Below are 13656 nucleotides of genomic sequence, written 5' to 3'. Positions count from 1 at the left end.
ATTTACTGATAAAAGAATGTGCTGATCCTGTTAAAGAGATAGTAAGAGAAGTGTATGGTGATTCATACAGATCGGAAAGAGATCCAAAATTTTTTTAAGACAGAGCAATTCTTAGCCCGAGAAATGCAGACGTGGGATTAATAAACGAATACATGTTGTCAGAAATAAAAGGTAAACATATTTAACGCTTTATACATACGATCTTACACATTAACTTCATAATGCGATCAAGTGAACTTCGTAAAACATTTTTTTTAGCTGAGGAACATACATATTTAAGCTCGGACAGCATCGATACTTCTGATAAGGGCAAGATTGACGAGAAAGTTTACACACATAAATATCTTAATAGTATTAAGATTTCAGGATTGCCAAACCATGAATTGAAATTGAAAATAAGGACACCTATTATGTTGCTTCAGAATATTGACCCTAGAGGTGATTTATGCAATGGAACAAGACTCTTGGTAATACAATTGGCCAAACATGTTATTCAAGCTAGCCACATAACTGGAGAATATATTGGTCAAAAGGTCTTGATCCCACAAATGTTTGTTTCCCCCACAGAGACAATATTTCCTTTTAGAATGAGGCGTAGATAATTTCCGGTAGCTATCGCCTATGCAATGACTATCAATAAAAGTCAAAGACAGACTTTGCAAAAGGTTGGCCTATATTTACCAAAACCAATATTTTTCCATGGACAACTTTATGTAGCTATATCACGTGTTACTTCAAAAGCTGGTTTGAAGATTAATCTGATAACGAATACAATGGATCAGCCACAAACCAAGACTTTTGAACGTTGTATACAAAGCCGTCTTTCAGAATGTAAGGAAACAATAGTTTTTTTTTTAAGGTTTAGAGTTTTACTATTTTAATGGTTTATTTAATTATTTATTAAATGATATTTTAGTTTACGTATCCTTTTCTTTAATGATTGTCCTCATTGTCGAGAATCAAACATAAAACAAATAGAATACAAGATAATAATGGTGTTTGCAGAATTAATGAATTTTAAAAAAATATATAATTATCCAACTAATCAATCTGATGACTATGAATGCTCTTCCAAAATTAAAAGTTTTTATAATACATTAGCGTTTTAATATTATAAAAAAAAATTAAGTACTCAACTTTATGGACCTCACTAACCCGCGCATCGCGGATCCCCACCTAGTAAAAAGTAAAAACCTCGCAATCATGCAACTCATAAAAAAGATTTAGTTCATACAATCATCATCATTTTTTTATATAAAAGACATAATTTATTTTTTCAACAAGAAGAGACGTAATTTATATGCTATCATACACTTATGTCATTTTTGTATTGTTAAAGATCTCACACTCGAATTCAAGGGGGTAAAAGAAAACACAAAAGAGTTGCAAAAAGTTGAAGCATTTACAGCGAAAACCACTGGTTACGTCTCAATATATAAGAAATATAGAAAAAAATCAAGCAGAAGCAAATAACAAACGAGGGAATTATGAAACAGAAGGAAAGGGTCATCATCTTCATTGTCTTCCCTTTCGGCTCCATGAAGGAAAGCAGCAACCCTGCACATCACGGTTTACAACGAACGTTAAGCTCAATAAGACAGATAACCAAACTTGTATGATGTTTGATATAGGGCAGGTGATATTTTCGTATAATAAAAGAGTTAAAATCACCCTGATTTTGCAAAGATTCCATTAATCATCATTGGATCTTTGGTCCATAACATTTTCGTGTCAAAATCAGACCAGGTTAATTTAGTTATTTTCCTAACATTGAGTTTCGTTCGTTTTTAGTTTTCTTGTGTATATCTGGCATACTAATTTGTAAGTGATAAAATCCCTAATACATAAGAAAAAATATGTAAAACAGTTATTATAAAAAAAAAAAACATATGAAAATAACACTATAAATATATAATAATGTACAATTCTACACGGTTTAATTAGTCTTGTCCTACGCTATTTGTTATAGAACGAATATAAAGGATATTAGCTTCGCTCTTGGCAATGAATTTGATCAAGGCCAATTTTTTAATAAGATTGTATGCGAAACTTTAATGAGATTTTGAACCAATGCAACAAAATCTACATATCAATTATCACAAGAATATATGAATATATGGTGACCACATTTTTTCAAGATGGAGACTACCTTTGATGTGTAATTTAGATTAACTTGCAAGATAAGAATGTGCAAGAAAATTTGGTTGGTTGATATGTAAATTAAACGATAAAAATCCATTCTTGTGATAATTGATATAGAGATTTGGTTGCATTGGTTCAATCTTATTAAAGTTTCGCATACAATCCAAACGAATACAAACCTTGGGACTAGAAGGCAGCGGTTGATGATGTTGGTCGTAAATGGGTCGAGTCGGGGTGCTATGAGCGGTTCCATTGTAAGACCTCAAAGCCCCACTTTGTTTCTTGTCTTCCTTCACTTTGTCAAAGATGAGTGTGTAACTCTGATTCTGATCCGAACCCGATCCAGGAAACGGTGGAATAGTTGCGACCTTGTTGAAAAAAAAAGAAAGATATACATTTATTTTATATTTATGAATCGTGACACATGTCTTGGTAAATATGACATCGAATGAATCTATGAGAGTATAATGAAACACGATATAGAAAACATTCTTGATCGATTCATGAATGCTTGTTTAATAAAAGAAGAGCGTAAAAAAAGTCAATACCCTTTCACTGCTTCGACCTCTAAGATTGCGAATTGGCCTAGGTTGCACCGGTGGAGGAGGAGGATCATATGGTTGCCGTCTATTTGTTTGCGATGGATTTCCGAATTTACATCCACCACCATATGATTGATGATGGTTGTACGTTTCAGGTGTTGGAGGAGCTCTGACTCTGTTGTTTCTTTCACTGTGTGCAGGAGATGGCTCGAAAGGTCTGAGTTCTGTTTCGTCTCTGCTACTGAATCTTTCATGTCTTGGTTTTACATTGTGGTTTGGTGGCTGGACGTGTCCATTATGGTTTCGATTTTGTGAATGGTTTGGGTTCATTTCTGGATACTCTCTGGGGTTAGACATGTTTGTTGTATCTTTCTTGCTCCTGCTCGCTTTCTCGAACACGTGCGTGAATGGAGTATCTTCAGTCCAGTTTCCGAATTTTGGCACGTTTTGACGGTTCGGTAACTACAAGACAAAAAGAAAGGTTTTAGAGACTTGCATTTGAATTGTAAGCCAGAGAAATTACTTTTTTTTTTTTAGAAAATTATGAATATTCTCATATGAATGAACATAATATTGTATATCACTGAGGGTTCTTATTGTATATAAAACTTTCTTTCTGGTAAATTTTAGAGCTGAGATTGAAGGCACAAGAGAAACATAGAAACTCTATGGATGCTAATCATTATGATTGATACTATATTAGTATTACTATAAGAACGAATTTGGATGTGATGTTCATACACACCAAAAAGAAAAAATGTCAACGGAGTCAAACAGGAAAATCTCGTGATCATGCAGGTTCTAAAACCTTCACATCGTAAACATGTAAAGATACTAAAAAACTCTACCAACAAATATGATAATATACTATCCATTCAACAAATTAAAGTAAAACACAGAGAGAGATGGTGGAAACAAAATTTTAAAAAAAAAGTACTCCATAAAAGAAAAATACTGCAGGCCATTAACATAAAAACGGACTTACTGCCATGCTTCTGAATTTCCAGCAGCCAGAAAAGAAGAAATGCTCTAATGGCTCTGAATCAGAAAGAGATTATTTGGAGAGAGAGAGAGGAAGAGATATAAAGAGACGTGTATACACGAAAGCGTTGACAATTCATCAACGTTGACTCGTCTTTCTTGTGGTTGGATAAACTGACGACTCCTTCTACGCTGACTTATCTCTTCGTTGCATTTTAATGATTAATGAAGAATATGTCCAACATACGACGCCCTTCATGCGTGTTTAGATATAAAAAACTGACGTCAATTTCTGCAATTATGTATTAACCAACTGAACAAAAAAGTTTGGATTAAATCACCAATCTTTGACCACATAATGACATTATTCTTAATTTATTTGATACTTGAGAAAATTTGATAATATTTAACGGCATACCCATAACATCATCTAGTTTGGTTTATTTCGAAAAAAATATCAGTTTGCCTTACAATTTTTCTGAAATTGTTCCTAAAACGCAACTTGGATGCAACTTTACTAGAGACTAACTCCTATATTCAATTTTCCCTGACAAAACAAAAGTTGGATGCAACTTTAGTTAGAGACTAATTCGTCATCTCTCTCTAAAGTAAAGCAAAAAAGAAAAATTTTACGTCTGGCAAAAGCAAGTGCAAAAGGCATGAGTAGTATACTTTTAGAGTAGAGTTCACTCTTAAACTTGAGATTTTACATTATTACACAATTAATCACAGCCATTGATCTTGCTCTCTCTCTCTCTCTCTCTCTCTAGATTAGTAAACAACATTTCGACGACCTTTATGCTTTTGTACTGAACTCCTCTCAGATCTTTCTTCACTCTTCAGTGTTTCATCTCTCCTACTGAAACACCGATAAGCCTTCTTTGATTTCTTGACTTCATTTCTTCTTGGTCCTCCCCATTTTTATGATTTCCTGGTGGTATCAGGAATGAGTGATCTGTCTTAGCCCACCTATCATTGAAAAAGCAAATGGGATTTAGATAATTCGCTGTTTTCTCCTCTTCGTCCTCGGATCTGGGTTTTGGTTTTTTAAGTTCATACCCAAGTAGAAAACAGAAGACGAGAGTTTGGAATTAGTGTTTAGAGTTTACCTCCTTCGTGAATTGTGGTAAAGGAAGAAACTTTTTGGGGTGTTGGGGAAATCGGAGATGATTCAGCTACTGTTTATGGTGCTATTTGTAGAGGGTGCTATTGCATTCTTATTGCTGATTAAGATTGGTCCTTTGAGGGAGCTTGTGATTAAAAGCCTTGACCAGCTGAAGATGGGGAAAGGTCCTGCCACTGTGAAAACCATCGCTGGAACCATGTCTGTTATACTCTTCTCCAACTTCATGAGCATCGTCAAGATCCAGAACAAAGGTGCAAAGCTCGGCACAATGTCTCCCATGGATCAGGTCCTTTGGAGAACTCACTTGCTTGAAGCTTCTCTAATGGGTCAGTGTCTTTCTTCTTCTTTTTGCTTCTAGGTAGAACCATATGCCTTTGTTTGTGTATATTTCAGTTGATTGTTGCTTTAATTGGTCGGTCACCTGTAGAAAATTTAGCTGTTGGCCTCAAGATTAGTTGTTTGCTATGGTCTCTGAACAAAATTTGAAATCTTGGCTGGATTTTGTGCTGATAATCTAGTTGTGTTTCCTTGGTCCATGGGTTTCAAGGCTAATTTAGCTATTACTAAATTCATCTAGGCTTTGTTGTAGAGTGATGGTCTGTGTAATGTAAACTTAGCAAGCTTAGATTGAGTGAGTGTGGAAATAAAGGTTTTTTATTTTATTTTTGCTGCCTGTGACATTTCTCAGAGATGTTAAAATGATGATTGAGAGTTTGTTTCTCAAATGAGTGGATGGTAGTATAGAAGCACTGCGACTGGGTTTGAATATCTCTATAGTTGTATTTGAGGCTCTGTTCTGCTGGTATTCACCAGATTTGAGAAGCTGCCTTTGTAGTTTATAAGTTGGGAACCTGTTTTGTTTATTGATCTTGAATTGTAAATTACAACCAAGAACACATGAACGAACCTTATCAAAGAACCAAAAGTATCCAGGAAGTTTGTTGAAATATCTCCCAACTCTTCCAAAGCAAGAAACTTCCCACAATTTACTCAATGCCCAAAACTAGCTCTTTATTTGTGTGATGTTTATTTGACGTGGTTTGCTCATGTGGTGATTGGGGTGATGCACTTTCTTATCAAAACTTATTTTTGGCTGTTTGAAATCTTCTATTTGGGTTCTGAACATTGTATAGCTTTGCAAAAATGTCGATAATGAAATAAAGTTTGAAGATCAAAACTCCTTAATGATCTTGCAGGAGTCGTACTTTTCCTCGGCTTCATAATTGACAGGATGCATCATTACCTGAGAAAGCTAATCAATTTAAGAAGCAACGTCGGGTCATCGAAAGAAGAACTTGAACAGCTTCAGAAAGAGAGAACGGAACTGAAGGAGAAAGAGGAGAAAGCGTCCAAGGAAATCAAGCAGCTGCAAGAAAAACTATCATCTATTTCAGAGAGACTTAAGAAAGCAGAGAATGAGTCGAAAGAGAAAGAGAAGAAGCTCGAAACCGCTGAAACCCATGTCACGGCTCTCCAAAAACAGTCTGCAGAGCTGCTTCTGGAGTATGATAGATTGCTTGAAGACAACCAAAATCTCCAAACTCAAATTTTGGGGAAAACAAAGAGATAGTGTAAGAATTGTTGGGTTTGTCATTTAACAAGGTTTTTTTTTTTGGGAGTGTTGTTAACAAATTTTGTGGGATTCTTGTTTTTAGTATATGGATGGATGTTGAATGTCTTCTCTGAAACTTGGTTCTTGTTATCTATCGACTCTTAGGAATGTGTTTGTTGACAGTTATATCAAAATCCATATTTAGTATGACAAAGAACGAAAGCTGCAAAGATCAAAAATATCATGTTCATGGAGATTAAAAATACTGAAATCGAACGCCGTCTGTGGGGATCGAACCCACGGCCACGGGATTAAAAGTCACGCGCTCTACCACTGAGCTAAGACGGCTTGTGTTGATTATGGGATTCTGTTATTGTATCTATTCTAACTCTTGAGCCATTATCTCTGTGTCCACCTTCAATCACTTCTCAAAGATGATTTACCAAAGAGAAACAGAGTTTGTTTCTCACCTTATTGTTAACCCTTTGCTTCTACCAGGTTCATTAAGAGAAGCTCAAAACTCTTTCTTTTTTTCTCATTCCAACATTGCTTTTCAGTCTTTCAATTCTCTGTGCTAAAAAGGTTACAAGTGCTTAATCTCAAAACTCTATACCTACTTTTGTCTTTTGAGATACAGATGAAAAAGAAAAGAGACAATGCAAAGTCAGATGCAGGATCTTTCTGACAATCATTCACCTAAGCTTGAAGCAACTAGCAAATCTACCCACGTTTAGATCCCAAAGACAGGAGTATCTTCTTCCTAGGGCCCTGAAAAAAGAACACACCTTGTAAAGAACACAGAAAATGGATGTCAAACAGACAACTATGACGGCATTATCTAATGAATATGAATGGAGCAAAACAAAGGCAATGACTATTCGTAAGGTAAGCTGAAATTAAGCACGGGGGAAAAACTAATTTTGTGGCAGCTTATCATGGATATTTTACCATTGGTATGAGAAGAGCTTTGAGGTCATCATCTGTCATATGCATTAGAGCATCCATATCAACCTGAAAAGATGGAAACAAATGAGAAGAGAACGCATGAGTTAATCTTTAACAGTAAATATGCTGATTTTACATACTTCTTCCACTTGAAATGCGGTGGAATATTTCTCGAGACCCAATGATTCCAGGAAGCTATCAACAGACGTATCAGCCTGAACCAATAAATAACAAACTGAGAACTAGTGCTGCTAAAACAGCCATTCAGTCGAAGAGGTATTGAAAAGCTACAAGGCACAAAATACTGATGGAGAACTATATAGTTGGAGAAAATGAATTATATATAATTGCCTGCTGTGATTTCTTCTTGGTAGCTTTGTTCGAAGCTGTCCTGGTCTCAGATTTGGTTTCACCTGAAACCTTCTTTATGCCTGGTCTAGCAGCCTCCGTTCTAGATTTTGGTGGGTTACTGATCCTTGGTTGTGAATTCATCGTCCCAGATAGCTTATCCCGTAGATCCGGCACGCTCAACTTAGCTCCAAGTCGACTTTGCAAGCCATGATGTTTCTTTTGGAGCTTCAAGCGGAGATCTTTCGGGTCAACTCTGCGATCTTGGTAGTCAATAACCACAGAGTCAACAAACAAACAGAGATACTTTTGCAGCATTGAATGACTGTAAAAGTAAATTTAATCAAGCAAGGAAAAGTCGGAGCTAAAACATACTTGATATTCGAGGCATGTCATCATCGAAAAGATCATGCTGCCACTTATCGTCATCCTGTCTTTCCCTGAAAGCATTAGGTAGTACGTTCATCAGATTTGGTTTCCAACCTTATGCTAGAAGAAGGTAAAAACACAATGGAGGGGAAGTGTAACTTTCAATTTAGACTACAGAGAGAGAAAGATGTAAATCAATAGTATATCACACCATCTCAAATCAAGTGAACTTCTTAAACATCACAAAATCTCCTTACTTAACTATCCTGTTTGAAATAGTTAAAATTAGCAAAAGCAAATGAGTAAATGAGCAAATCAGCGAATCGATTAGTCCTAATACAAGAAACCACAGGGGAGATTCAAAAACAAGAATTCATATAGCTGCGTTATGGCCAATGAAGTAAGAACCTAAAAAGCAGCAACATCAATGGGGAAGAGTAAGAGAAAATAGAACCTCTTCCTCGTGACCTGTCTCCCGCGAGAAGAGATGTCCACAGAACCGCCGTTGAGTCGGTTCTTTACCGTCTTCCTGCTTTCAGCCTCAGCCTCCATTCGATCAGAATACATCTGATTCCTAATCCGATGGAAACAAAAAACAACAACAATTGAAGCTTAAACCCCAGAAATTCACAGTGAATAGATAAAAGGGAGAATAAGAAATAGAACTATCCAGCTCCATAAGCAGCCTCCAAGTTACATACCGAGGATACTGGAAACCCTAATCTCTCTAGCCGGAAATCGCAGAGCTGTAGAGGTGAGATCTCCAACGAAAACGATCCCTCAAGTTCCGATTTCGACTCGTCGACAGGCAGATTCACGATTATAATATCCAAACACAACCGGGTTGAGAATCGGGTCGGATAGTTAAATGATATAATAATATTTTATTGGAAAATTCAATACATAGACTTACGTACATTTGAATCATGGAGCCATAGAAAGCAAACTCTCTCTCTCTTCTCTCACTCCTATTTTTCAGAGAGAGAGAGGCGATTTCCGATTTCCTTCTGAAATCGGAAACTTCACCGGATTAATCCGGTTTTTGTTGTATATATTCCGACTTGATCGGATCTTTCTTCCGTTTTACCGGATAATAAATTCCGACTCGATCGGATCTCTTTTCATCCGTCTATCGAAGTTCTTTTGCTATCTTTGTTAATTGATTTTTCTACTTTTGTGAGTAAAATCCTTCACTAATCTTTAGTGAATTAAAGGATCTCATTATGGTAGAGGAATCATGGGTCTTTATGGTAAAGCAAATGATTTTCGGTTTGTTTCAGATGGTGTCATGCCCTTTCTCCTCCGCAGATGGGTTCCTTATAGAAGGCGGCGGTTTTAAAATCCGGTGGTAAGTGTGGAGATTCATCTTCTTCAATTCTGGTATCATACTCTCTTGGCTGAGATCTTTTGATCTCCTCAAGTCCCCTATTTCAAAAGCCTTGTTTAAGGCGAAAGGTGACGTGTCTTGAATTAGTGATGATCGGTGGTGATGATTTACGAAGAAGTGAAAATTTCCGACCAGAAATACGCACAGGATTTAGTCGGAGGAGTAACTTCGAGCAAGTTTAATGGAGGTACGCTACTCTTGGCAAGCCTAGTTCTTCATAAGGTGGTTCCACGGTGGTTTCCGGTGACGGAGAATTTTCGGCGTTGGATATCACGAAGATAAAGATGAGTCTGCTTGCATGAAACCTTAGGCTTGACACGTGGATAAAGTCTTTCTCTTTAATTAACACGTTTAGTTCTGACGTGTTTATTAATGTTGTATGGGCCTAGTTGAACTAAAATGTACCCCTTTTCTGCTCTTATGGGCTAATGAATGGACGGCAAAAAAAAAAAAAGAATCATGGAGCCATTATTTTTAAACATTACTCTAAACACTCTTATTACGGTATCAGTGTTCATTAGAATCATTAGTCATTACCATCAATTTTTGTATGTAATGAAATGGAAACAATTACTGTAGTTATTATTATTTTTATTTATTAAAGATTTTGTTGTTAATTGTTTATGTATATACAATTTTATCATTTTTGCCATGAACAGAAAAGTCTACGTTTCTTTCGTTGAAAGCACCACTTTTGCCATACAACGTTGGAGAGGAGACCAAAGAAGACATTTTATGTGTTGCCTAGTAGCGAAAGATCAAACTAATTTGTGTTAAGAAAACATTTTAGGAGATAAAAGATGAGTAATTTATGTGTTAATGTGTAGACAACATTTCAGGAAGACAAAGTTCATTGTTCACAAGTTTTCAGCTTCCTTGGAGAGGAGACCAAAGAAAGGATTGGTAATCGCAGATTGCAACTGAAACGCAGCGTTTCGAAGCCGCAAGATATCTGCGTCGTGGTTCGACAGAGACAAAAACTCTGATCCTTGCTCTCCCTTGAATCCACAAAGCTCCATGAACTCGATACCTTCTTTGAATCTCCCAACTCTCTCCTGAAACAAGCGGTTCGTGAGACGGATTCTCCTGTATTTTTCTTCACCTGGATACTTCGCTGCGTTCCTCACAATCATCAGAAGCGTTTCAAATGCCCTCTTCGTCATTCTTGGATCTTCTTCCTATAAACAAAAAAAAAAAAAACAAGATTCCATTTTCTCTCTTGTTTCTTGTTTCTATATTTATCCTCTCTGTTAAATGAAAACGTTTTCTTACGTTGTGGTTACGTCTTAATGATCTTAAGCATTCTCTCATCTCCTCTGCTTTCGAGGCTGGTGGGTTTGGCGACGACATTAATATCCTCTGTAATTTTTTTTTTTTTGATATTATCACATTCTTCATAGTTTTATAATGGTAACAAACGATGGAGGAAGAAATTGACTACCTTAGTGTCAAGTGGAGCAACTTGAGTTGATGTCGAAGTAGATTCAGTTTCCGTTGGCAATCCGAGCCTCTGCTTTCTCTCCAGCTATATACATACATTTAATCCAAAAATTATTAATAGAGATCATCAATTTTCAATTAAAGAGTGTACAAAAATATCAAGATTCATCACCTTGTCTGCATTTACTTTCTGCATAATTCTCTCACTTGCTTTCTTCTCCTCATCTTTCTCAGCTTTCCTCAAAGATAGGTTCCTGTTTAACAGTATACAACATTGTTTAGTTGAATTCAAATGGAGAATGTGAGAAACCAACTCTATCTCTCATACCGTTTTCTTTCGTTTTCTTCTGCAATTCGCTTTGTCTCCATCATCTCTTTACCTGCTCGTATCCTTTCCTGCAAGAGAGATAGAGCTGTTAGTATTCTTGTTGTTCACACTGTCTACTTTATTTAATTCCTTTTTTTACCTTTTCTTTTTCTCTTTCGCGTTTAGTTTCTTCTTCTTCTCTTAACTTACGAGCTCGTTCCCTGAGAATACATAAACAAGTCACGTGTCCTTGTGGAGGATGAAGCTTAAGAATGCATATATGTTAAAATGGGAGACTCAACGAACTTTAGTTCCTTTGCTCTTGCCTGAGCAGTTTCTGCAGTATCATCAGATGGTTTTGGAGACTCTATCTCAATGTTAAATTCCACCTAAGAAAGACAACCCTCGATCAATGTTTCCATGGAATCTATGAAAAATAAATAGAGATAAATACATACCAAAGGCATTTTATCAAACTGAGAGTCGTTCTCATGGTCTATGATCCAATTCACGGCTGTTTCAAGGCTAGAGTTACCTGGAGATAAAAAGAGAGATCAAAACATGAGTGATCCATGACATGAATCAGGGGTTGTGTTTCAAGTGGTTCATATATATATATACCAGAGTGATGTAAAGCCCAGGCTGCTTTGGCCATCGAGAATCCCATATCTTCAAGCTCCTTAAGTAGTCCACGATTAACCTCAACTGCATCATTTGCTTTTCACCAAGAAACCCATCAAGAATTACTTTACTTATGCACAAAAAAACAGACCTATGGTATGGTTTGATATTGTAACAGAGAAGAAATATTATTTTTACCGGTTTCTGCTAGCATCTTCAAGAAAGAAAATCTGAGAGAATTCCTGATCTCTGTATTGGTGAGAGAAACAGATGCAAGAATGGTATAATGGTGTTTGTATAGGATTATTCAACATATAGACTAGATTCTTTAACTGATATATTGTAATACAGACAACATCTTCCTTTGGTACTTCCGTTTTCTTAAAGTTTGCAACTTTTGATTCTATTCAAATCTTGTAATAGAAGAAACACATCTTATTGTTCTTTTCTTGCATGCAGAGATACATGAGACATTTATTCTTATAGAAATAAAAATCTGAGTATTACTGATGATACATTCGCCATAAAAACTCAATAATTTATATGTTATAAATATTAACCAAAACCGCCATCTTGATGCAACATAGCATCGATTTGATCTCCATCCTTGATCTCCAGCTACCAAACACAGTAAAACAATCATTTCATGAATGACTTAGTTATGTGTATATATATATATATACGATAAGAATCTCAATGCATGCATACCTCATCAGGTGTACTTTCCTCACGAATCCTTGACCCATCCTCCAATAAGAAGACATATGTGTTATACTCCACGCCTCTCACTTCGCTGTAACAATTCATCACTTTACGCATCGCAGCGTTCCTTCTCATCCTAAAGACTCTAAGTTCCTTCTCGTCCTATATATCCACATATAAAATATGTATGTTATTTAGTCATATTAATGTAGCTGATGATGTAAATATTCAGTTACCAATTAAATCGTACCTGACCCTTCACTTTCAGAGTAACATGAGTGGACGCCGATCCAACTTTAGCATTTTTCTCCACCTCATTGCTTTTGCTCATTGTCGACATTACCTCAATCGATCAGATCCTTGAGTTATGATGTACTGATAATGTAGATATTAGATAGATTAACCTTGTGCTTCATTTTTATACAAGCAACGTAGTGAAGATGAAAGATGGATGGAGAATATGCATTTAATTGTAGAGTGGACCCATCAGTTTATGATCGTTTAACTAGTCAGCGCATGTACATCAAAGGATCAAGAAGGGATTTATGGCACAGTTTTTGAAACAAAAGAATTTAATACTGAAGAGACAGTATCATCCCGACGAACCTGAAGAGACGATATCATCCCGAAATGGAACATCCTGATTGATCGAAAATTATAATTTTCGAATTAAAAAAAATGAAAAACTAAAATCAAAAAAAATATTATTATATTCTGGTGAACCTCTCCCATTTGAGATTCTAATGATTATTTTATTAATTGTTTCCAGTAAAAATAAAGTTAACATACTCTTGTTTTTTTCCTCTTCCATTAGAAAACCTATAACTGGGTTCGACTAAGCTATAGATTTGACTAAACTTTAATTTTTTTCCCCAAATTTTAAAAACCCTAATTTTGACTAAGCTTGAAACAACGATGAATCCAAAGCAAAAATTAAAGAATTACTCTAACCTGGGCAGATGAGGTGATCGTCGACTGTAAGTGATGGCTGTCGTAAGTATGTGTTCGCTGACGAAGAGAATCGTCGAGATGAAAGAAGAGCAAATATCGGGGAAGAGGAGAGAAAGTTTCGGGGTAGATAAAGTGTTGGGGAAAAAATATGGAGAAACAAAAATTCCATTTTCTTATTAAATTACACAATTCCTCAAACCAATCAAAATTGTCCACGTCGATTAACATACGGGTTTTACAGAT

At 36.0% G+C, this 13656-nt stretch overlaps 5 protein-coding genes and 1 non-coding gene across 6 annotated transcripts; 1 reads left to right on the top strand and 5 right to left on the bottom strand.

The window, feature by feature from the left end:
- Positions 1-1366: 1366 nt before the first annotated feature.
- On the bottom strand, positions 1367-3734 carry LOC18013470 (RPM1-interacting protein 4). Its single transcript, XM_006395087.2, has 4 exons — positions 3670-3734; positions 2691-3146; positions 2322-2510; positions 1367-1557 (listed from the first exon to the last, which is right to left on the bottom strand). Exons 1-4 carry the CDS (start codon positions 3673-3675, stop codon positions 1516-1518), a joined length of 693 nt encoding a protein of 230 aa, XP_006395149.1. The 5' UTR covers positions 3676-3734; the 3' UTR covers positions 1367-1515.
- A 754-nt stretch (positions 3735-4488) lies between these two features.
- LOC18013504 (B-cell receptor-associated protein 31) lies at positions 4489-6493 on the top strand. The gene is made up of 2 exons (XM_006395086.2): positions 4489-5117; positions 5988-6493. The coding sequence occupies exons 1-2, from the start codon at positions 4832-4834 to the stop codon at positions 6359-6361; spliced, it is 660 nt and encodes a 219-aa protein (XP_006395148.1). The 5' UTR covers positions 4489-4831; the 3' UTR covers positions 6362-6493.
- A 126-nt stretch (positions 6494-6619) lies between these two features.
- Positions 6620-6691, bottom strand: TRNAK-UUU. Its single transcript has one exon. It is a non-coding gene; the product is annotated as a tRNA-Lys (tRNA).
- A 168-nt stretch (positions 6692-6859) lies between these two features.
- Positions 6860-8845, bottom strand: LOC18013503 (ankyrin repeat and SAM domain-containing protein 6). The gene is made up of 7 exons (XM_024151565.1): positions 8707-8845; positions 8460-8579; positions 8012-8076; positions 7640-7899; positions 7429-7503; positions 7292-7354; positions 6860-7111 (listed from the first exon to the last, which is right to left on the bottom strand). The coding sequence occupies exons 2-7, from the start codon at positions 8570-8572 to the stop codon at positions 7064-7066; spliced, it is 624 nt and encodes a 207-aa protein (XP_024007333.1). The 5' UTR covers positions 8573-8579; positions 8707-8845; the 3' UTR covers positions 6860-7063.
- A 1218-nt stretch (positions 8846-10063) lies between these two features.
- Positions 10064-12063, bottom strand: LOC18012882 (UBX domain-containing protein 1). The gene is made up of 10 exons (XM_006395084.2): positions 11959-12063; positions 11761-11856; positions 11598-11674; positions 11446-11528; positions 11300-11360; positions 11161-11228; positions 11005-11086; positions 10834-10917; positions 10665-10751; positions 10064-10570 (listed from the first exon to the last, which is right to left on the bottom strand). The coding sequence occupies exons 1-10, from the start codon at positions 11972-11974 to the stop codon at positions 10250-10252; spliced, it is 975 nt and encodes a 324-aa protein (XP_006395146.2). The 5' UTR covers positions 11975-12063; the 3' UTR covers positions 10064-10249.
- A 184-nt stretch (positions 12064-12247) lies between these two features.
- LOC18013365 (putative small ubiquitin-related modifier 6) lies at positions 12248-13472 on the bottom strand. The gene is made up of 4 exons (XM_006395083.2): positions 13414-13472; positions 12713-12837; positions 12469-12624; positions 12248-12378 (listed from the first exon to the last, which is right to left on the bottom strand). Exons 2-4 carry the CDS (start codon positions 12800-12802, stop codon positions 12316-12318), a joined length of 309 nt encoding a protein of 102 aa, XP_006395145.1. The 5' UTR covers positions 12803-12837; positions 13414-13472; the 3' UTR covers positions 12248-12315.
- Positions 13473-13656: the final 184 nt, after the last annotated feature.

This window comes from Eutrema salsugineum, unplaced genomic scaffold (assembly GCF_000478725.1).
Source record: "Eutrema salsugineum unplaced genomic scaffold, Eutsalg1_0 scaffold_6, whole genome shotgun sequence".
Classification (NCBI taxonomy): Eukaryota; Viridiplantae; Streptophyta; class Magnoliopsida; order Brassicales; family Brassicaceae; genus Eutrema; species Eutrema salsugineum.
The sequence above is the reverse complement of the archived record's forward strand: the minus strand, read 5'-3'. Positions and strand labels throughout refer to the sequence as shown.